At 41.3% G+C, this 23,369-nt stretch overlaps 1 protein-coding gene across 1 annotated transcript in view; it reads left to right on the top strand.

Annotated features, from left to right (window-relative positions):
• HMCN1 (hemicentin 1) overlaps window positions 1-23,369 on the top strand; it is a gene marked incomplete at its 3' end in the record, with an annotated part of 484,864 nt that overhangs the window by 52,863 nt on the left and 408,632 nt on the right. The window contains 1 exon segment of the mRNA XM_081325521.1: window positions 4,469-4,591. Within this exon segment, the coding sequence (XP_081181647.1) occupies window positions 4,469-4,591 (123 nt within the window).

The following is a 23,369-nucleotide window of genomic DNA, read 5'->3' as shown; positions in this document are numbered from 1 at the left end:
CAAACTTCTTTCCACCCCATCACCCATTGATCAAGTGTCTGGGAAGCAGAGGACAACTGAGGGTATTCAGGTATTGGGCTGAATTCTTTTCCTGTGGCTACCCTAAAAAGCGTGTAGCCGGTGCTGCTGTGAACAGAATTATTGTAATGCACCTCTGCGAAAGGGAGGAGGTCTGTCCAGTTTGTTTGTTGAAATGAAACATAACATCTGAGATATTGCTCCATCATCTTGTTAGCGGATTCTGCAGCCCCATTGGTAGCTGGATGGAAAGCAGATGATAGGCCTTGAGATGATCCAATTAATTTAAGAAAACTCCTCCAAAACGTTGCTGTGAACTGCACCCCCCTATCTGAAATTATTCACTTAGGGGCTCCATGCAGCTGGTAGATATGTTTCAGGAACAATTTAGTGAGTTGTTGGACTGATGTGAGTCCTTTCCAAGTGACAAAATGAGCCTGCTCTGAGAACAGATCTATCACAGTCCAGATGACAGTATTTCCTCTTTCAGGTAGGTCTACTATAAAGTCCATAGCTATTTCTTCCCATGGTTGAGAAGCATCTGGCACCAGTTGCAATAACCCAGGGGTTTTCCCTGGAATTCTTTTCATGGTGGCACATACAGCACAACTCCTGACATAATTTCCCACATCCTGTTTTAGCCCCGGCGACCAAAATTGCTGGCGGATGAGATGTAGAGTTTTTAGATATCCAAAGTGTCCAGCCTGTTTTATATCATGGCTATGTTTGAGAGCATTAAGACGGAGGGCTTCAGGCAAATGCAGTCCCCCCCCCTTGTAAGCCAAACCATCCCTGCATGTTAGGGAGGCTTGATTGATCAGTGAGGAGCTTTTGTTTTATTTTCTTTGCCCCATCATGGTTAGGGGCCCTGCAATGTGTGAGTTGAGTGGCAGTTTGTGGACTGGGGATGATTGCTTAGTTAACCTCTTCGCATTCGCTTTTGTACTGGGGTAATCTCGATAATGCATCAGCTAGAAAGTTTTTTTCCTCCTGGTATGTACTTTAGAGTGAAGATGAAACAGTTAAAGTACTGTGCCCATCACACTTGCGTTGGGGACAATTTGCGAGGAGTTCTCAGTGCCTCTAGATTTTTGTGATCTGTCCATACTTCAAAAGGCACCTTGCTCCCTTCTAGATCAGTGATGGCGAACCTTTTAGAGACTGAGTGCCCCAAACCGCCTTGCCCCTGCCCTGCCCCCACCTCTCCTGCCTGCTGGGCCACACACCGCCTCCATGGCCCACCACATCAGATCGCCCCAGCAGTCCAGCAGCATTATGGTGGCCACACCCTTTGTATGTGTCCCGCAGCATCATCTGCATGCGATGGGGTGTAAGGGTGGAGTTTTGTCCCTGCTGCCCGGCTGCCATGTCCTTGACTGCAGTGCTCTGTGCAGGCTATGCCCAGAGTGACTCTCCTCTGAGGGAACTGCTGGTGAGGAGGGAGCCACAGGGGGTGGTGGAGCTGGGGCAATGGCATGCGTGCCCACAGAGAGCGCTCTGAGTGCCACCTCTGGCACGCATGCCATAGGTTCGCCACCACTGTTCTAGATAGTGTCATCAGTTTAATAGAGCCCACCTAATTGTGAAGGCCTCCTTCTACCAGACTCCCCATCTCCTCTCGCTTTCAGTAAATTTCTTAGAGGTGTAGGCACAGGGTTGAGGGACCCCACTTTTATTCTTTTGCAGTAATACAGCTCCAACTGCCACATTGTTGGTGTCAGCTTGAATTACAAAGGGCTCCCCTGGGCAGGGGTGCTTTAGAACCGGTTCAGCAGCAAATGGTCTTTTTAAATTCTCAAAAGCTGTTTGGCAGCTCATAGTCCATGCTAGTGGTTGGCCTGGTCCTCCTTTGTCTGTTTTTAATAGTTCTGTAAGGGGTAGGGCAATCTTGGCAAAGGAGGGGATGAATTGATGGTAGAAGTTGGCAAAACCTAGGAATCTCTGGAGTTGTTTGCGAGTCTTTGGGGGTTGCCATTCAATTATAGCTTTCACTTTGGCTGGGTCCATTTCAATGCCCTCAATGGAGATTCTATAGCCAAGATAATGTAATCGGGTTTGGTGAAATTCACATTTTGACAATTTGACATAAAGCTTGGCATTCAATAGTTTCTTTAACACTTCTGTCACCACCTTATATGGTCAGTCATATTCGTACTGTATGTCAGGATGTCATCAAGATACACCAGATCCCCTTTGTATAAATGTTCATGTAGGACCTCATTAATCAACTGCATAAATATGGCTGGGGCCCCCTGCAGCCCAAATGGCATGACTTTGAACTGGTATCTTCCCAAGGGGCAGTTGAAGGCAGTTTTCCACTCATCCCCCTCCTTTATTCTCACCCGGTAATGTGCTTCTCTCAGGACTAACTTAGAGAAGACACTCCCCTTAGCCAGATGGGTTAGTAAGTCTTTCAGGAGGGGGAGAGGGTATTTATTTTCCACACTCACCGCATTCAGACCTTTATAATCAACACATAAATGAATAGACCCATCTTTCTTTTCTTTAAACAGCACAGGGGCTCCCACAGCAGACTTGGCCCGTTCAATGAATCCCCTTGCTAGGTTTGTATCCATGTACTGCTGCATCTCCTCCATTTCAAGGGGGGACAAAGTGTACATTCTTGGTCATGGAAGTTTGGCCCCTGTCAACAGTTCAATGGAACAATTATTGGGCCGGTGAGGAGGCAAGGTATCACATTCTTTCTCACTGAATGCCTCTGCTAGGTCCCGATACTCACTAGGGATGAGCGGCTCGCCTGGTGGCCATGAGGCAGCCATGTGTGCTCGCTCATTGGGTGGGCTGAAATTCCCTGTTGAATCAATGGGGGACTTGGGCCCTATAGGTAGTCTCACAGCTTTCATTCCTTTCTCCCACCAGATAAATGGCTTCCATTTATCCAACCAGGCTAATCCTAGGATCACAGCCTCAGTCATTTTGGGAGCCACCAGGAAATGAATGAACTCCCAGTGCTATTTCTAGGTGTAGGGGCTCCGTTAATTGTGTGACTAAAGTCTCTCCCATCAGGGAGCCATTGGCTTGCTCAAACCTCACAGGTTTGAAGAGGATTTTTGCTCGTATGCCCAATTGTAAGGCAAATGGTAAACTAATAATGCATCGGGAACATCCAGAATCAACTAGCACTTTTAAATCTACCTGTGTACCCGACCTAGGGATTATGAGCTTGGCAGGTAGTGAGAAAGGTAGGACATGTTGGCTCACCATCGGCTCATTCTCTCCTTCGTCGTCGCTGTCGAAAGAGGGTAGAGTGGGGGAGAATCCAGCCTGCATCCTTCCTTCCTTCCTTCCTTCCTTCCTTCCTTCCTTCCTTCCTTCCTTCCTTCCTTCCTTCCTTCCTTCCAGATTGCTGTCTAATATATCCTCAATCGGGAGCCAAATCAATGGTATAGCTAATTCCAACAAATAATAATGAGGCTCAAACAATATTAATCTATGATTTTCTACCACACCTTACAATTTCTATGATTCCTATTTCTGTGATTCCATTGATGATATTAAGGAAAACAATTTCCTTTCCCCATGTAAAATTATTGCTAATTCTGATGCTTATTTATCAAATTTATGTAGCCAAAATACCCTCACTTGTGCCAAGAATGAAAATAGCCACAGCTTGGCAAACCCATAAGAATGGAAGAAGTTAAAATAAAAATTAGATGAGGTCAACTACAAAACTATCCAGTGAAGACTAAACATGCTCAACCATGGGATGTAGGAGAGGATGGAAAAGTTGATATGGCTGGATCAGGATATTCCATATCCTACTGTTTTCTTGCAAAGGCATTTGTATATGTGTTTGTCTGTGTGTTGTGTTGTTTGTGTGTGTAGTAATTTCTTGGACTTTCTGGAATGCTGAACCAAAAAGCTAAATCCCTTGAGCTGTCAGGCAGCTCCTGTTGTTCTGGTGCTACTGATCAAAGTTGGAAATCCAGCTGTAATTCAGACTGCAAAACATAACCTGGAACATGCAGCCAGAGAGGAGGAAAAAACGCTAGAAAGTCTCCTGAAAACAAGAGACTCTAGTTGCAACTTTTACCTCTTCATTCAAATAGACCTTCAAACAGACCTGGCAATTCCAGCAGTTATTTAGTTAAATAAAGTAAAACAAAAGCAAAAATTTGTCTAGGCTTGATGAGTGGCATATAAGTTTAATAAATAAATAATACATAAATTGACTATAAAATAAAATTTGTAATTACATAATATTTAACATTAATAATTAACATTTGACATATTAATGTAGTCTGCCATTTTTCATTGTTATGAAATGTATTGCTAATTGTTTTGAAATTGAAGGTACTTATAATTTTTATCTCTTTAATATTATAGTGCATAGTTTTCTTCCGCTAACTGATTTCTGATGATCTGTTTTTCTTATTTTCATATGAAGATTATTTAAATAACCATCTTTTTTTAAAAAAAAATCATGCAGATTGTATTTGTTCTAACTGGAGACTGTGATGACAGAACACATACTGGTTATAAAGTCTATGAAGAGATTGCTTCAACAAGTTCTGGTCAAGTTTTTCACTTGGATAAAAAGCAAGTTAATGAGGTATGATGGGAGCTTGTCTTGATGATAATCTAATTGTGTTTTTAAAAATGGAATATAGGATAAATATTTAGTTTCCTGAATTTCATCTGTGTGTGTGTGTGTGTGTGTGTGTGTGTGTGTGAGAGAGAGAGAGAGAGAGAGAGAGAGAGAGACAGAGAGAGAGAGAGAGACAGAGACAGAGACAGAGACAGAGAGAGAATTTGTGAATTAATTAGGCTTGGAGATAAAACTAAATAAACCCAGGATGTTATATTTATTTGGGAGGTGCAAATCAAATCAACTTGCAGTAGAATCCACCAAAATTAAATCATTAAGCATCTGTTTTTTAATATTTACTCAAGGGCACTGAACTGACTTCATGATGGAAGAGAAATTTGAATCTAAATGTCTTAAAAAAAACCTAATTGTTAGAGAATGCCTTTTTTTCCTGGGAGGGTAAAGCTTGCATCTGTGGCAGATACATGGAAGATGTAAAAAAGTACTTAGTTTCTTATGGGGTGGCAAGTTTCTATGAGAAGGGAGACCCAGATTTGAATCCAGACATAGCCACGATAACTAAATGAGTAACAAAATTCTCTCAAAAATTCATTTATTTTATTAGGGTTATTGTGGGAGAAAATAGGTATGGTATGTGTGCCACTTTGAGTTTTTCAATAAAGGGTGGGATATAAATCTAATAAATACATAAATATAAATCTAATAAATACATAAATGAATTAAGAAGCTCCACAGAACATCAGATGTTCTGACTATGACATTTTATATCTTTTTTGTTTTTCTATTCATTTTCAACTTCTTTTCCGTTCCTGTGCTTTTTGTCTTCTCTTTGATATCTTTCTTTTTCTTTTTTGCTCCTCACTTTATATTAATTTGTATCAGTTTTTATCTTCTTGTTTAAAAGTTTTAATAAAAATTATATAGAAAAATATATTGGCATTGTGTCTTGACTTTATTTTATTCAAAATGCCAGATTCCCTGTTAGAGCAGCAATCCTTTCCAAGAAGAGATATCTAGATTTATTTATAGGAAGAATTATTTTGTTTAATTATGACAATTGTTATGCAAAAATAATTAAGAATAAAAATACTGGAAAAAGTTCACAGAGAAATAGAATATAATGATTTTGCTAATAAATTCTTTATAGAAACTCTGTTTTCTATAATATCTTTGTTTATAGCATGTAAACAAAAACAATTTTATTTCCCCATCTTCTTATATCTCACTTTTCTTGTTTTTATCAAATGTTAGTTTGCTTGTTCTCCCCATCAATGGGGCTTATTTTTTAAACAATTTATATTGGCTTTAATATAGAGAAATAAAGAGAAAAAAGTACAAAACAAGATGAATAATAATAATATGATAGTGGACTTAGCAGTATTTGGAGCAGAATAGAAGAGAAACTGGAGAAGATAACAAAATACAAAGACTTGCAAATAGAATGACTTTAGCAAAAGAAAACAAAAATAATTCCACTAGTGATAGGTGTTTTGGGTACAATCCTAAAACATGGACTGCCACTTGAATCCCATCAGCACTGACAAAATCAGTCATTTGTAAAAGGAAGTAATTTGGAATAGGTCAGGTCCTGTGACGATACCTTTAATGCCATCAACAGCAACATCTGCTGACTCCAAGTCCTTTGAGAGGATTCAATGGGTGGACAAAAATGCCAAATCTCATCAATCAAATATTTGATTGACTGTACAACCATAATAATATAATAACAATAGCCCCACAAACCTCTGAGATTAACCCCAAGCTTGGGACTGGAGCCAGGTCTTAAGAACCTTCCAGAACCCCAGGAGAGTAGATGCCACTATTCTTGAGTAGGCTCACCACCACTTTCTTTAAAGCCAGGGAGACAAACCTTCTCTTAAAGAGGATAATAAAATACCAGACCATGGACCTATCTCTTGGTCATCTCCTGGGCTTTCTTAACCGAGGAGGGACCAGGATCTAACATATAGGTGGATGAACTAACAAATTGGATGAACTTGTCCACTTCCTTGGGCATCACAGAATTGATTTCAGTCCAGATAACCACATAGACTATGCCTTGGGCAATTCACTTATACTTGCCTAGTGAAATACATTCTCAGACATATGGGAAAACATTTTTAAACATTTTAGCCTTGACCACACAAAATAATATTGGTAGTCTCTTATATCAGTAGAGAGCCAATTCATAAGCAGAGACGCAACAACCCAACATAGTAATATTGGAATGGCATTGTTTTTCCATTATAACAGAATAATATATCCCAAGCTTGGCTTATCTTATTCTGGCATGCAGGTTTCATGTAACAATTATACAGGAACAGTTTTTCACATGCTTTCACTATATGAATTTGAATTAGCCCAACTTCTTGGCTTTGATATAAATGACATTTTCCAGCCACAAAAGCAGGTCACAAAAAAAAATACAGCTAGTCCTCAAGTTATGAATGTAATGGAGCCTGCCCATTCCATTTGTAACTCGAGGATTCGTAGGAGTGAATGGCGTAACGTGAACGCCATCACTCGCTGCTTTCGCCCACACATTCACTAATCGAATGCACAGGTTGTTAAGTGCACATGGGGGGGCCTAGTGATGGAACAGGCCACCTGCTTCAGACCATCCAAGGCCTCCCCTGACCCACTGAAGTATCATGTTCCCCACAATTGCTTCCCCCGCCAATCTACTGCACCAGACTCACTTACCCTGCAAAGATCTAGGGATATGTCTCCACTCAGCTTGCAAACACTTTGGGTTCTGAAAGTAGAAACTTCTAGTGCCGTGAGATCACGTACCTTCAGTTGCAAGATTACAGCACTGAGAAGTTTCCAATCTCCATGTGTCGTTCTTGGCCTCCATTTTCACTAGCAAAGACCTTGAGGAAAGGCTTTTTGCAAAGATGACAAAAGGCTTTGCAAATGGAAGGTAGGCTTTAATGTTTCAGGCCTTCCATCCATTTGCAAAGCCTTGCAGAGAACAGAGGCCTAAAGTACCATGAGATCACACGAGATCAGTCGTGTGAGATCTCACATTACTGATCTCAGTGATCTGCTGGTATTTTAGGCCTCCATTCTCTGTGAACACACTGATGCCTGAAGCAGCCAAACAGGCCAAGAAACTGAAGGCTCTCTAGATCTTCGCAAGGTGAGTATCCACAGGCCTAGTACCTATGGAGACCCAGGGGGTGGGGAGGGAATAGCCAGGGTGAATATTGCAGTGCCTCTATGGTCATTCATAAGGGTGAACAATTGCTGCGGTGCTACAACATTTGTAATTTTGGGAGTTGTTCGTAAACACTAGTGGGTGCTTATTGCATAACTTTGAATGTTTTCTAAGGGAATATTTGTAACTCGGGGATTACCTGTATTGACAACAACTGGATTTATTTTGGGAAATAATTTTATTTTAATTTATGTCAGTTTCCCCTTGAGGCCCTAAGGCTGTCAACCTGGAGCCCATGTAGTCTATGACAAAGCCACTTAGCCTAAGACCCTGACTTACTGCTTGGAAAGAAGTCAAATCTAATGTAAAATTAGAAATGGCAGTTTTTGAAGAATAAACATTTTTATGGTATACATTTTTCTGGAACAGTAATTTTTTTCACAATTATCCAATGGGAAGAAATATAGATGAAGTCAGAGATAGCAAGGTAGGGCAGGGAGCACAGAAGCCCTGGAAACAGATGAGAACTAAATATTTTAAAAAGCAGTACATCTTTAAAGTTTTAGAATATGCAGATATACAGAAGTAACTTTGTTCAACAATGGTGAATGGTACTAAGCAGTCTACAGTTATTAAAATATTGTATACTAAAATATTAAGATTCTCTTAAGTGAAATCAAAACCAGTGTCCTTACAAATAGAGTCAAGCTTTTTACAAATTTTTATTGGATTGTTTCATGTGGAGCTTCCCTTTGAAACTGTAGGTACCTAAATAACGATTATGTGGCTACCTGTAAGTTTAATAGGCAATAGCCTATTTTCCTGCATTTTCAGTCTTTCCTGACAATGTAGTGTAGTGTAGTAAGATATGAAACAACAGTATGTGTGAGCTGATAATTTTGGACTTTGATTTTCTAATGATTAAGACAATTCCAAGGTTGATAATTCTGTTCTGTCTATGTATTATGAGTGACTGAGCAACTGAGTTATGTTCAATCTCAGAAGAAATGCAAAATAAAATGAGAAATAAGGTGGGGGAGCTTGATCAAAATGTGGCAAGATCAGAACAGAGATTCAGAGGCTAACCTTCTCAATGGATACATGCGGAACAATCGTGGGGATATTTTTAGACTAAAGTTATTACATTTTTGAGGTGTATAAATGTTTTTTTTAAAGCACAGCATAATTTTTCAGGAGTATCATTTGGGAATGATTGAATGAGTTCCTCAGATTTGCTTATTCTGACTAATTGCATTTGCAACTAAGCAAAATTTCACTACAGATTTGGATTTCTTACATTCAGATGTCTACCAAACCATAGTAAAAGTGTGTTAAAAATACAATAATTTTGAATCTCTTTTGAGGACGTTCAGGTTCCACATTGGTATAGACAATAGCCATTTTGCAAGCACTCATGGTTGAATTTGCAGAATCAAAAAGGCACATGTTTTTAATTTGGATAATTTGAATCATCTGCCATAACTGTAAACATTCTCTTGTGTATACAATTCCATCAGCTGTTTGTGGTATTCTTAAAAAAATGAAAATATATTTTTCCAAAGTGTTTGGAATTTTAGTCTGTGTAGTCAGAGTTTTGACAGTGTTATTGTTCCATGCATGCATTCTGGACAGGTTGATCAGGACATTTTGCATAGACATTGGCTTTTCTGGTTATACAGCAGTACATATCACCAATATATATTCTGTATCAGTATATATGAAAGTATAATGTCCATAACAACTAATTGTTGTTAAATAAATTTAAACCAGGAATTTAGATAGCTTGCCTTTTAAAAGGAAGCATACCAATATGAAGAAGTGGGGAATTGAGTATTATAAATATATTATCTGGAATATTATCAAAAGATAAGATGAAAATTCTGTAATTTCACAACATATGGACAGACTTAACCATAATTTCAACTGGGAAACTGTGACCATCCTAGACCAAGCCAAGTCTAAAAATGCTAGGGAATTTCTAGAAGCCTGGCATTCTGACTGATTAGCCATCAGTAGACCAATAGACATAAACAATATCTACATACTATACAAAAGAGATCATTAACAAGCCAAAAAGGCAACAAAAAGACCTCCCCATCAGCAATCAGCACCCAGATGAGCATAGATTAACTCCAAGGTTAACACCAGACCAAAAATCAAGAAGTAAACAATACCCTAATCAAGGAACAGCCAATCAAGCTAACAGTAAACAAACCAACAAAGAACATCCAAGACCACTCTTACCAACACTGACAAGGAAAGACACTAGAATGTAAACTGAGATCAAACCCCACTCCTTACTGATGATGTTACCTAGTTTGGGTAATGATATGTCTGCAAGAAAACAACCAAACTCATAGAGCACCAAGGACCCTTCATATTATCTGGAAGCTGCATAATTGGATGTGTTTTGTTTCTTCTGCAAGCTAGGGCAGTTAAAGAAATCTCAGCGCCTAATGATAAGTATAAATTGGGATCTATGGCTTATTTCTTACCTTAAAGTAAGTGCTGTAGTACCCATTATCACTATAAAAGTTGAATTGGTGAGGTAAGAATTTCTGATACTTACCCCCAAAATGTCATTTTGTAGAGAAGGGGCAGATAACAGAAATGTCCAAGACCAGCTAAGGAGCAGCCATAAGGCAATTCCCTCAAAGATGGGGAAAAAGAGAATCATGATTTAAATCTTAACATATTTAGACAACAGGCTTTCTGAGTTTCCTTAGCACAGAACATTTGTACACACACACAAACACACACACACACACACACAGACGTATACGTATATGTGTATGTGTCAGAACCCACTTCAATCCACATCTTAAGAAAGAAGGACTCTTGGAGACAAGGTTGTCCAAGAAGGAACTTTTACTAAGAAATAGAAGACAGTGGGTATAATAGGATCTGAGAAATCCCTTCACAGATTTATATTTTTAAATGTCCCCAAGCAAGCCCCACCCCGCAGTTCATTCGGTCAGTTCCAGATCAGCCAGGTTCCAGGTGGTAAGTCCCTCGTGGGAAGAGGAGAAACATCAGTCCATTCATAGCAGAATCATTCCCACCCCCTCACATTCCATCCGGAGAAACAAACCAGATTCTGGAGGGTTTCATTCCATCCCCTTTCTTAGTTGCCCATAAGATGAGAGGGAAAATGCATCTCATTGATCTTGTGATGGATAGCAGGCAGGCGGAATAAACAAAAGATTACATTTGAGGAAGGAAGTGAAAGAGAAAGTGAAAGCAATAAAAACCCATGCTTGTTCCCTCTCCTCCTTGGGAATGGCAGAATCCAGTGGGGTTGAGATTTGGGCTTGCACAGAAAAGATAGTTAGAAATGAAATATAAATGGATTCTGACAGTATGTGTATGTGTATGTATGTATATGTATGTATATGTATGCAGTACTTTTTTTCTAAAAAAAAATAGGTGCTGGAACTCTCATCTTGGTGGGTGCAGGAGGCGGGGGGGCTGCGCTGCTGTGGTCACGGGCGTGAGAGGTGTTGGCGGCGGGCTGTCCCCCGGGGCCAGAGTTGGCACAGCTGGTGCTGTGGGAACAGCGGGGCCTGCTCTACATGGTGGGACTGTGCGGTGCGGGCAGCAGAGGTGGTGTGGGCCAGGCACTGCAGGGTGGCCAATTAGGTGTGGAGGGTGAGGTGACAGTGGCGCAGGTCCAGCTCCGGGTAGGCCACCAGCCTGGCTGACACGGGTGAGCCACAAGGAAGGAGTGCACATGGACTCTGCAAAAACCACCTCCCACTCCTTGTCCTCTCTTACTTACTTACTTATTTATTTATTTATTTGTTTTTATAAACCGCCCTTCTCCCGAGGGACTCGGGGCGGTGTACAGAGTAAGGTAGGTATACAGATTGAACAATAGTGAAAAACAATAGTAAAAACAAACTGGGACCCCAATTAGAGCTATCAGGCCAGGCCGGACTGCTGGAACAGGTAAGTTTTTAAGTCGCGCCGGAAGGTGCGGAGGTCGAGGGCCATCCGGATTTCGGTTGGCAAGCAGTTCCAGAGTGCTGGCGCACCCACTGAGAATGCCCTCCCCCTGGGGGCCACCAGCCGACATTCCTTGAGCGGTGGCACCCTGAGGAGGCCCTCTCTGTGGGAGCGCACAGGACGGTGGGGTGCAGACATTGGCAGAAGGTGCTCCCGTAGGTAGTCCGGACCCATGCCATGTAGGGCTTTGTATGTCATTGTTAGCACCTTGAACTTCACACGGAAGGCAACCGGAAGCCAGTGCAGCGCACAGAGGAGAGGTGTGATATGGGAGTATCGGGAGGCTCCCAAGAGTGTCCGTGCCGCTGCACTTTGCACCAGTTGAAGCTTCCGAGTGGATCTCAAGGGCAGCCCCATGTAGAGAGCGTTACAGTAGTCTAGGCGAGAGGTCACAAGGGCATGGGTGACTGTACGTAAGGCATCCAGGTCCAGATAAGGCCGTAGTTGGCGAACTAGTCGAACCCGGGAGAAGGCCCCCTTGGTCACTGCTCCTATGTGATCTTCCAGGGAGAGCTGCGAGTCTAGGAGGACACCCAGGTTGCGGGCCCTGTCAACAGGGGGTAGTAACTTGTCCCCGATGTTAAGAGATGGGATGTTCTGAGTATCCTGGCTTGCCGGTACGTACAGCCATTCAGTCTTGTCCAGGTTCAGTTGAAGCCTGTTCCTCCCCATCCATTCCCGGACCGCTTTCAGGCAGCGGGACATCACGTCGAGGGCATCACTGATGTTGTTTGGAGTTGAGATGAAAAGCTGGGTGTCATCAGCATACTGATGGTACCCTACTCCAAAGCTGCGAATGATCTCACCCAGCGGTTTCATGTAGATGTTGAACAGGAGAGGCGAGAGGACCGACCCCTGGGGGACTCCGCAAGCGAGAGGCCTCGGGGTCGACCTCTGTCCCCCTGCCAGCACCGACTGCGAGCGACCCTGGAGAAAGGAGGAGAACCACCGCAGAACCGTGCCTCCCACTCCCAGTCCCCTGAGGCGTCGCAGCAAGATACCATGGTCGATGGTATCGAAAGCCGCCGAGAGGTCTAATAAGACTAGGACAGAGGAATGGCCCCTGTCCCGGGCTCTCCAGAGATCATTCATCAGAGCGACCAATGCTGTCTCCGTGCTGTAGCCCGGCCTGAAGCCCGATTGGTACGGGTCTAGATAAACCGCTTCATCCAGGACCTGAGGAAGTTGGTGCGCCACCACGCTCTCAACAACCTTCGCAAGGAAGCGAAGATTGGAGACTGGACGAAAGTTATTCAAAGAGGATGGGTCCAAGGTGGGCTTCTTGAGGAGAGGTCTCACCACCGCCTCCTTCAAGGCGGTGGGGAAGTGACCCTCACTCAGAGAAGCAGAGATGACCGCCAGGAACCAGCCTCGTGTCCCCTCTCGAGCTGCATAAGCCAGCCAGGAAGGGCACGGGTCCAGTAAGCATGTGGAGGAGCTCAACCTCCTCATAATCCTGTCCACTTCCTTAGGAGTCACAGGATCAAATTCCTCCCAGATGACGTCGACAAGACTGTCCATGTCTTGTTCTTCCAGCTCAGCCCAGTTGGAGTCCAGGCCGGTTCGAATCCGAGCAATTTTATCCAGCAGATATTGACCGAATTCCTCAGCTCGACCCTGCAAGGGTTCCTCCCTCACCTCTTGGTTCAGTAGGGAGCGAGTCACCCTGAACAAGGCAGCCGGGCGATTATCTGCGGACGCGATGAGGGTGGAAAAGTAGTTGGATTTTGCCACCCTTATCGCAGTGAGATAAGACCTGGTGAGGATTCTTAATCGCAATCGGTCGGATTCGGATCGACTGGATCTCCAACGGCTCTCTAGGCCCCGTCTCCGGCGCTTCATCTCCCGGAGCTCCGCGGTGAACCATGGGGCTCGCTGGGATCTGCGCCGGGTCAGAGGCCGCAAGGGTACAACTCGGTCCAGAGCCTCCGTGGCTGCCTTTTCCCAGGCTTCCACTAAGGCATCCGCCGAGCTGTGAGCAGGGAGTGCATGTGCGTCCCCAAGCGCTGCCTGGAACCTATCAGGGTCCATTAGGCGCCTAGGGCGGTACCATCTGGCTGGCACCGTGCACCCACGGTGGGGGGTGGCAAAGGGGAAGTCTAGCCGCAGGAGGTGGTGATCGGTCCATGACAGGGGCGTAACAGTCGTGGCACCCCCACCAATATCATCACGCCACCGTCCAGACAAGAACACCAAGTCTGGGGTGTGGCCTCTCTCATGAGTCGGTCCAGAAATTATTTGCAACAGGTCCATGGCCGCCATGGAAGCCATGAACTCACGAGCCAGTTCGGACGATCCTCCCAGGGACGGTAGGTTAAAGTCGCCCAAGACCATGAGTTTTGGGAATTCAACCACCAACCCTGAGAGGACATCGAGTAGCTCGGGCAGGGCCGCCGCTGCACGATTAGGTGGTAGGTACGCCAGCAGCAGGCCCAACTGCGCCCCCGGGCCGTATCTCAGTAGGAGAGACTCACACCCGACCATCTGAGGGACGGTGGTCTCTCGCGGGCTAAGGGATTCCCTGATGATAACTGCCACTCCCCCGCCCCTCCCATGGGTCCGAGGCTGGTGCAGTACCTGGAAACCTGGTGGGCAGAGGTCAACCAGAGGGACACCACCCTCTGGGCCCAGCCAAGTTTCCGTGATGCAAGCCAGGTCCGCATGGTGTAGTTGGGCAGCAGGGAGGGGTGCAAAGTTCCTGCCAACTCACCTTCGCTGTAGACAACTTGCCTGTGCAACGTTTGCTGGCCGGGTCTTTTGGTGCGCTCAGCAGCAATTCCTATTGGCTTTCAAAAGCCAATAGGCTTTGGAAAGCCAATAGAGGGAGTAGCACAGCTTGTGCAAAAGCTTTTTTGCGTGTGTGTGTGCAAAAAAAAGGTGCCAGAACGCCGTTCTGAGCATTCTATGAGAAAAAAGCCCTGCTTTTATGTTTTTAATCTTATGATTTTAAAAATATATTTTTTTCTATTGTAAGTTGCCCCAAACCTCACCATATGTATTGCATACAAATATTTTATAATCGGTAAATAAAGGTAGAACATATGTTAAATATACATAAAATGATAATATGCTTCCCTACAAAGTCAATTCTTGCTCAATGACAGACCAAGGAGTTAACTCGGAAAGGCAAGAGGAAAATCTAGAAGATGTCTGCGCAACTTGTAGAAGGGAAAGGCCCACACTGATATATTAAAAATCTTTGTGGCCTGCAAAGGAATGGTGATGGGCTAATCAACAATTTGGTGACTAGAGGAGCATCTACAGTGTTGTAGCTCATGGTCATGGTAAATCATGGAGGCACTAGGCAACATGACTTTCAGGGCAGTGGTGGTGATTTTATTACTTTTTTTAAAAAAAAGTCTGTGCATTCAACTATCTAGAGCAGGCATGTCAAACTCGTGACGTCATGTGACATCGCACGATGTATCGCACTTTTTCCCCATTGCCGGCAATGGGGTGGGCACGGTTTTGTTATGACGCATCTGGCCCGCGGGCCAACAGTTTGACATGCCTGATCTAGAGAGATCCATTTTTTGCATTGCAAAGGGCCTTTCATCTGTTGTATATATGGTTTTATTTTTGTGTGCAAAAAGGATTCTAAATTAATTGAGTCATGTCCTGGTGTGAAGTCTGACAGCTTGAGTTAAAGAGCCTATAAAATCTCAAATCACTCCAGTTGTTTTGTTCAAGTATGCTAATGTTCTAAGGTAAATATTATTCATACTATATAATATCCAGATGAGCACCTCAGTAGCATGTTGTAGTTCTTTTTTTTTTATTGAAAAGTTTTACATACAATTTTTCCCTTAAAAAATCCCCCCTCCCCCCCTTCTCCCTCCCCCCCTTCCTCTCCGCCCTCCCCCCATCCCCCCCCACTTCCCAGAGCTAAATACAAGGTATATATATAAAAAAACAATCATAAACAACCATATACTAACAACCATAAACTCTAAAATCTATCACTCTCTAGCTTATATAGGATAAAACAAACCTTAGTAATATTAAATATATATAAATATATATAAAAAAAACTAATATAGAAAAAAAAACAAAGAAAGAAGACTTATTCAAATATAAAACTTCTTAACCCTATACTTGTTCTGAATAAACCCAAGCCATTTTCTCCCTTCCATAATATAACGTTCCTGCGAGTAATCTTTCAAATAGGCCGAAATCTTCACCATTTCGACCAGGTCAGAAACCTGTAAAATCCACTTCTCTATAGTCGGCAGTTCCTCTTTCCAGTACTATCCCCGTAATTAAATTCAACATCAACTTAGTATATTCCATCAGGCTTTTATCCAAAAAGCCTTGACCTTTTTACAAGTCTACCATATATGAAAATATGAAAATATATTACATCTTTATCACCACACCTCCAACATTTAGGCTAATAATTCAGATACATGCTTAGCTTTTTAAAATCTAAATACCATCTATAAAACTTTTTATAAAAATTCTCTCTTAGATTTCAAACTTGTATAAGTTTTACATTCCTCACCCAAATCTTTTCCCACCTCCCACTACTTGACTGTAAGTACGTTGTGAAAGTTCCATAGACTTCTGCTGATCTTGTTCTTTTATCTTTTTTGATCGTTTTAAAGCAGCACGCGTCACCCTCTGTTCTCTGGGATCATCCAAAAGTGTTATAACTTGATCTCCTCCAGCACCATTCTCCTCTGTCTGTCCATCTTCAACCTCTTGATATTCTCCTTCTCCAGATCCCTTTGCAGCTTCCAGAAGTGTTAATGGGGTTGCTTTTAAAACATTATTGTAAAAATCACGCGCTTGCATCACAGTGACCAGACGGTACCTTTTACCTTCATGCATCACCATCAACCCCGCTGGAATCTCCCATCTGAACCTTATATCTCGTTGCTTGAGCTCTTGCACAAGAAATGTAAAATCCTTCCTTCTCCTTAAAATCTTTGGAGGAATTTCTTTTAGAACCAGAACTTCTTGATCAGCAATCACGACCTTAGTATCATAGGCAGCTTGTATAACTTCATCTCTAATTTCCCTTTTTGTAAAATAAACCACCACATCTCTAGGCAACTTTCTCTGTCTAGCAATCCATGAGTTCACACGATACACTTTATCCATGCCTCCTTTTATTTCAGATGCTGGCTGATTCAATACCACTTCGAGAGCCTCAGAAACCAGCTGCTTTAGATCTTCCTTAATATTCTCCTTTAAACCTCTGATTCTAATGGCAAACTGCATCTGGAAATATTGAGCAAGACTCAATTCTTTATCCATTTTATGTCTTAAATCTTCATTCTCCAATACTTTTGCTTCTAATATGGCATTCTTTTGAGCCCAATCTTTAACTTTTTCATCCAAATCTTCCACACATTCAGCCACTTTATACACTGAAGACAAAATGTCTACCTTCATCACCCTGTACTTCTGTTCCATCCTCTCCTCCATTCTCTCCTCCAACTTCTTCAATTTCTCCTCCATCTGTGCAAATTTATCACCCATTGATTCCAAAATTGATTCCAAGATTACCTGGGTATGTTTTTCAAGAGCAACTTGTAAGTCCTTCGATGTCACTACATCAGGAGGATGCAATGCCTGCAATGATGATTGTTGCACCGGGGAAGTTCCAGCACTCCGAAGAGTTTTAGGGGGAGGTTTAGCCGCCATCTTTTACTTTCAATTGTGACGCACTTTCACTTAGAGTTTAAAAAGTCCATCAAGCTCGAGAGTAGAATAAAATAATCCTCTTCACCTTTTCCTCTTGTACCGCTCTGCCTGCTCTTTTTATTCCATAGTCCTTCCTTCAGACAGGGGTGGTCGCAGACGCCTGGCTCTGCTCCATAATGTCAGGAGCAGAGGCGCTGGCCAGCTGGGAGCGACCCAGGCTACGGGGGAGTTCGATCCTTCGGCCGCCCAAGCTGCAAGCTCAGGCGACCCCGGAGAACTCAACCCCTACCTGGGGCCTCACCCCCTCCTCTTCTCCCGAGGAGGGGGCTTCAAATTCGCCCGAACAGCTGATCGGCGCTGTTTCGGGCGAAAAAAACTCAGCTGAGCCGCGGGCAGCCCGGGAAGGCTGTCTCCGTCGCCGCGGAGCCACCGGAAGTCCGCATGTTGTAGTTCTATGAGGTGTGGTGAGCTTCATAATTTGTTGACTGAAGAAACCACCATGCCATATGTGTATATGCAACTGCCATTATTTTTCAAACTACATTAATTGAACACATGGCACACATCACAAATCAGATTCCTTTGCATGACCGTAGGACATTTAGAAATGCAATTAAGTTCTTATGCTTCCAAAACATTCTTCCTTATCTTCCTGGTACATTGATCACCATAAAAATACTACAGGTCTCTTGGGATAAGAATAAGTATGGTATTTAAGGAACGCAATAGAAATCATTCACAATGCACAATGTATTTAAATTTCATTTTGTTTGAGGCAACTTCTTATAAAAGAATTGCCATTAATTTGTTTTAATAAAATAATTTGAATCAATTTTTCACTTGATTTCAAATTAAATTAATTATATTGGTTGACAATGAGATTTTTTTTAGTACAATTGCCAAATGCAGTAAACTGGTTTTAGGTATATGTGTGCACTAATTATTTCAACACCAATACATTTTAACAACATATTCTATTTGTAAATGAATGCAAATGCAAATTATGCATTTTTTGTGCAAAAATAAAACAAAATAACAGATTTAAGAGCTGTTATCATTAGTTATCCTTAGATAAAAAAAATAGTTCCATCATCCAAAACTTTGTTATACTGTATTTAATGAACAGATGCTTTGGGATTAAAAAGAAAAAGACTGACTACATTTGATTGTGTATCACCATGGCATTAAAACAAAATTCAAACAGTGTATGAAAAATAAAGGTTCCCTAAACATTTATATCCATACATTTTCCTTGATAGCACTCTATTGCCTTCTTTTTAGCATTTTTTTCAACTTCCCAGTTTAAAAAAGGCAAGGCGTCCCGCACCAGGAGCTGAAAGTTACAGAGACTGTTTAAGCAGGTTGCTAGGCAACGTGTTCACACTTGGCCCTTTTTACCCTCCCACTTTTGAATTAGCCCGTACGGAACGCATTTCCTTCAATTTGAGCCATCTGAAGGCCCGTCGCTGCGATGCATTCTTCTGCTCTGCAATCTGGCTGCCTCCTTGGTGTGCTGCTGAGGAGAATTTGGCTCTCTGGAACAGTTTCCTTCAGGTTTCTTTTTTTTTGTGTGCAAAAAAAAAAGATGCCGGAACACCGTTCTGAGCATTCTATGGGTAAAAAAGCCCTGTATGTATGTATATATGTATCTATGTGTTGGGTGGAGCACCCATTCTACCAAATATAAAACAGTCTGTTCTGCATTTTGCTCCAGTCTAGGAGCATCTTTTGCAGGCAGACGTCACTAGTGTGAACACTGTAAATTCAAAATTTTGTGACTGACAAAGAGTTAAAGGGAGACTAGTATAGCTATTTCAAGCTCCTTAGCTCTCATCAGCTAGTCTTACCCCCTCTGGGATTCGAACATTATATATGACAAGCGTATACAGCCTGCAAAGCAGGTGGCGGGAAGTAGAGCAATGAGAACTAGGCAGATATTGGTAACACAGCTGATTTGAGGGTGATACATCCGATCGCATGTGGACGGCGAACTGATGGACCTATTACGCACTCGATGGCTAAATCACCAATACTTAAAGGGCTATAAAAAGCAATGTTTCTCCAATGTTAGCTTACACTTTGATAATGTTAGCAGTTGCTAATGAAAGCTTAGTACATAATAAAATTCTCTGTCTATACATATACATATACACATACACATAGATACAGACAGACACTGACAGACAGACAGACAGACAGAGAGACACACATACACACACACATAGAAGCATGTTAATATGATGCTTTTCTGGAGGGGTTTTTAATGGTGGTTGAGGATGCTGTCTGGATCCTAGGCATATGTTCTCATTTGAAGTATGCTAATATCATTGATATTTTTTGTCTTTAGTACAATTAAATGTAATATTTGGGTGTACTGGGTGTAGATATATTTTGTTGCTCAGTAGAAATAGTTTTTAAGACTTCCTGTTTGGTGGCCGACGGGACAACTGGGAAAAGCCGGCGCTCCGGATTTCCAGTCTAGTATCTTTTCACCCAGTGACCCTTAAAGGGTCGGAAAGTTGCCCTGGAGGGGCAACAAAGAAGGAGGGACACTTCAGGAGCTCAGATCAGGTGGCGACCGATCAGAGTGGACTGCAGACCCCTCTGAAAAGGCGGAGGAAAGGCTGCCAGGTGAGCCAAGGCAGACCTAGTCATCTCCAGCAGGAAGGAAAGCACCGCAAAACAGCTGACTCTCAACTGCGTGCCGAGGCTGGGTAAGCCAGAATTTTCTTTCCTTCTCCTTGAGGATTATAAATGTTGAGCCCCTGATGGGAAAGGGCTGAAAAGTAAAGACCCCCAGAAGGACTAAAGTTAAAAGTGGCGAGTAATTATAAAGAAGGGGAAGTGCTGTTTTTTTAAGAATATTGGACATTGATAAATAAGCTGAGGAGGACATCTAGTGGTGAAAGAAGAAATCACAGTACTAATAAATAGTGAGAAATGGAAAAAATGCTTTTACAACAGTGACTTTGGAGGAGACACCTGCAAATAACAAAAGTGCCCTGTTGTGAGATTGCAAGGGAAAAGACTTTTTAAAGTTACTTTTGTTGAGTTTGGCTAAACTTAAACAGATACTGTTTTGGCCTTAGACTGTAAGCTGTAAAATGAGTTCATTAAACATTACCAGACTTATGAAAAAAAACCTCTTCTGCACCCTCAGTAGGACAATCTAGTCCTACAACACAGGGATCTATTGAAGCAATGTTGCAACATGAGAAAATAAGCACTGCTCAAAGCAAAACACAGACCTCATTAAAACTGCTTCAAGAGATGATGCAAAGAAATCATGAAGAGACACAAAAAAAGTCACAAAGAGACACAAAGTAAACTTGAGAAAGTAAGTGAAGAAATCCTGGATATAAAGGAAAAAAACTGAAGCTCAAAATCAAATGATAATTAAAAATGAACAGAGAATACAGAAAGGTGAAGAAAAGTCAGAGGACAATGATAAAAAGATAGAAACGTTATTACAAGAAAATGAAAAATTAGAGAATGCAATTACAATTTTAGAGATGGAGAAAGCAGAACACTACTTAAGATTTCAAAATATTCCTGAGGATAGAGAAGAAAATATAGCAGAGGTGATTATTGACATCCTGGAAGAGGCTTTAAAGGCAGATAGAGGAGAAATTCAATTAGAGGTTGATGAAATATTCCACATGAATTCAAGGTACTCAAGAACAATAAACTGCCAAGAGAAGTACATGTACGGTTCATAAAGAAGAAAATAAGAGATGAAGTACTACGGAAAGTTAGAGATGAGCCAATACAATATAAAAACAAAGAAATTGTGGTTTTAAAGCAGATACCCAAGAGACTAAGAGATACTCAAAGACATTATCATTTCCTGATTACAAAGCTGATTGCCAAAGGCATAAACTTTAGATGGCTGATGCTGGAAAGCATTTTAATAAACTGGAACAATACAAGATATTGATTGGATTCAGTCTGGAAAACAGAAGATTTTGAAGTAAGGAATAGAGCAGTTTTAGATGAAGGAGTGAAGCAAAGAAAAGGGGAGAGTAAGGAGCAGAAGCAAACAGAAGAGATGACTCAAGGAGTGACTGCACAAACAGGAGAACAGAAAGAGAAAGACAATCAAGAGGGCAAAGGTGAAGGACCTGCCAGAGAACAGAGGACTACCAGATCCACTAGACCTAAATATAAATAATGGAAATGGAAATGGAGAAAGAAAATGGAATTTTTTCAGTAAATATAAATGGACTAAATTCCCAAATAAAAAGAAATAAGGTTTTTTAGGAAGTTACAGAAATTGAATGTAGATATAATTTGTCTACAACAGCATATAAAAGAACAGCATCATAAATTATTGGAATATCCAAAAAAATGGGAAACTTTACTACGCATTAGCACATTAGAAAAAAAGAGGGGTCGCTGTATACATTAAAGAGACAATAGATTCTAAATTGGTATATTCAGATAAAGAAGGAAGAATCTTAATGGTAGAAATATACCTGCGCCAAAAGCAAAACATTGTTAGTGGCAATTTACGCACCAAACAACAATCAAGAAAATTTTTATAAAAACCTACATAGAAAAATAACAGAAATGGAGTACCAAAATATCTGTTTACTAGGAGGCTTCAATGCAATAATAGCTGGAAAAATTGACTATAAAAGTAATAAAACTGGAAGAAGAAGGTTACCTAAAACTTTTTTTAATACAAATTTTATTATTTAAAATATTTAAAAACTTTGGACATGGTGTAATCGGTCTAACACATCTTCTTGTCTTCCAACATTTTTTGTATGTTATATACATTTTATATACATATCATTTATATACAATTATACAATATTCGATCTTATCATCCACCTTATTCTAATATTATTTAAGTTCAACATCTTGTATATCTCAATTAAGTCCTTTCTTTCTGTTCCCACCATAGGTAAAACTTGTTCCAAATTTGATAATACTCTGACTGATCTTTATTTTTTATTTCCATAGTTAACTTGTCCATATCTGTGCAAGCCCATATTTTGTTTATCACCTCACTCTCGTCAGGTGTTTCACTATCTTTCCATTTCTGGGTGAACGTCATTCTTGCTGCTGTGATGATATGTATTATTAAATATAACTCTTCTTTGCTATATTTCTCTTTTGTTATGCCAAGCAGGAAAAATTCTGGTCTACATTCTACTCTCCGTCCTAATATTTCCTCTAGCCATGTCTGTATCTTTGCCAATACCTTTGCGTTTTATTACAGGTCCACCATACATGAAAATAGGTGCCTAATTCTTGGGAACATTTCCAGCAATTGGGGGATATTGTTTAATACATTTTAGCTAGCCATGTTGGAGGGAGATGCCACCGGTAAAACATCTTATAAAGGTTTTCTTTGTAAGCTGTGGCCAGCTTTATCTTTTTATTTCTATCCCAAAGTATTTGCCATACATCAAGATCAATACCATGCCCAACATTCTTAGCCCATATTAACATCATTTCTTTGACTTATTCTTCAATCATTTTATACCCCAATAACAATTCATACAATTTTCTTATTTGTTTCTCATCTGCCCCCAATAAGATTTTATCCAATGCAGTTTCTTGAATATTTATCACCCACTCTTATCTTTTCCATATCATGTTTGTATCTGTAAGTAAGCCCACCATTCCAATTTTATCCCTTGTTGCTCTAGTTCCTGTATCGATTTCAATTCTCCCACATCATTCATAATATCTTTATATGTAGTACTATTCTCCAAATTGAACAAATTTTGGTAAACTATCACCTCCAGATTGGACCACCAGACTGGTACTTTGATAAAATTATATTTTCTAATTTTATTCCAAATTTTGAGTAGCGCCTGTCTAATTCGATGGCTTTGGAAATGTTGATATAGCCTTTGTTTATCATTCCATAGGAATGCGTGCCAGCCTAATTGCAAATCATGGCCTTCTAAAATTAATAGTCTTTTATTCCTTAAGATTATCCACTCTCTAATC

Source organism: Vipera berus (assembly GCF_964194415.1).
Source record: "Vipera berus genome assembly, chromosome: 3".
In the NCBI taxonomy this organism is placed as follows: domain Eukaryota; kingdom Metazoa; phylum Chordata; class Lepidosauria; order Squamata; family Viperidae; genus Vipera; species Vipera berus.
The sequence above is the reverse complement of the archived record's forward strand: the minus strand, read 5'-3'. Positions and strand labels throughout refer to the sequence as shown.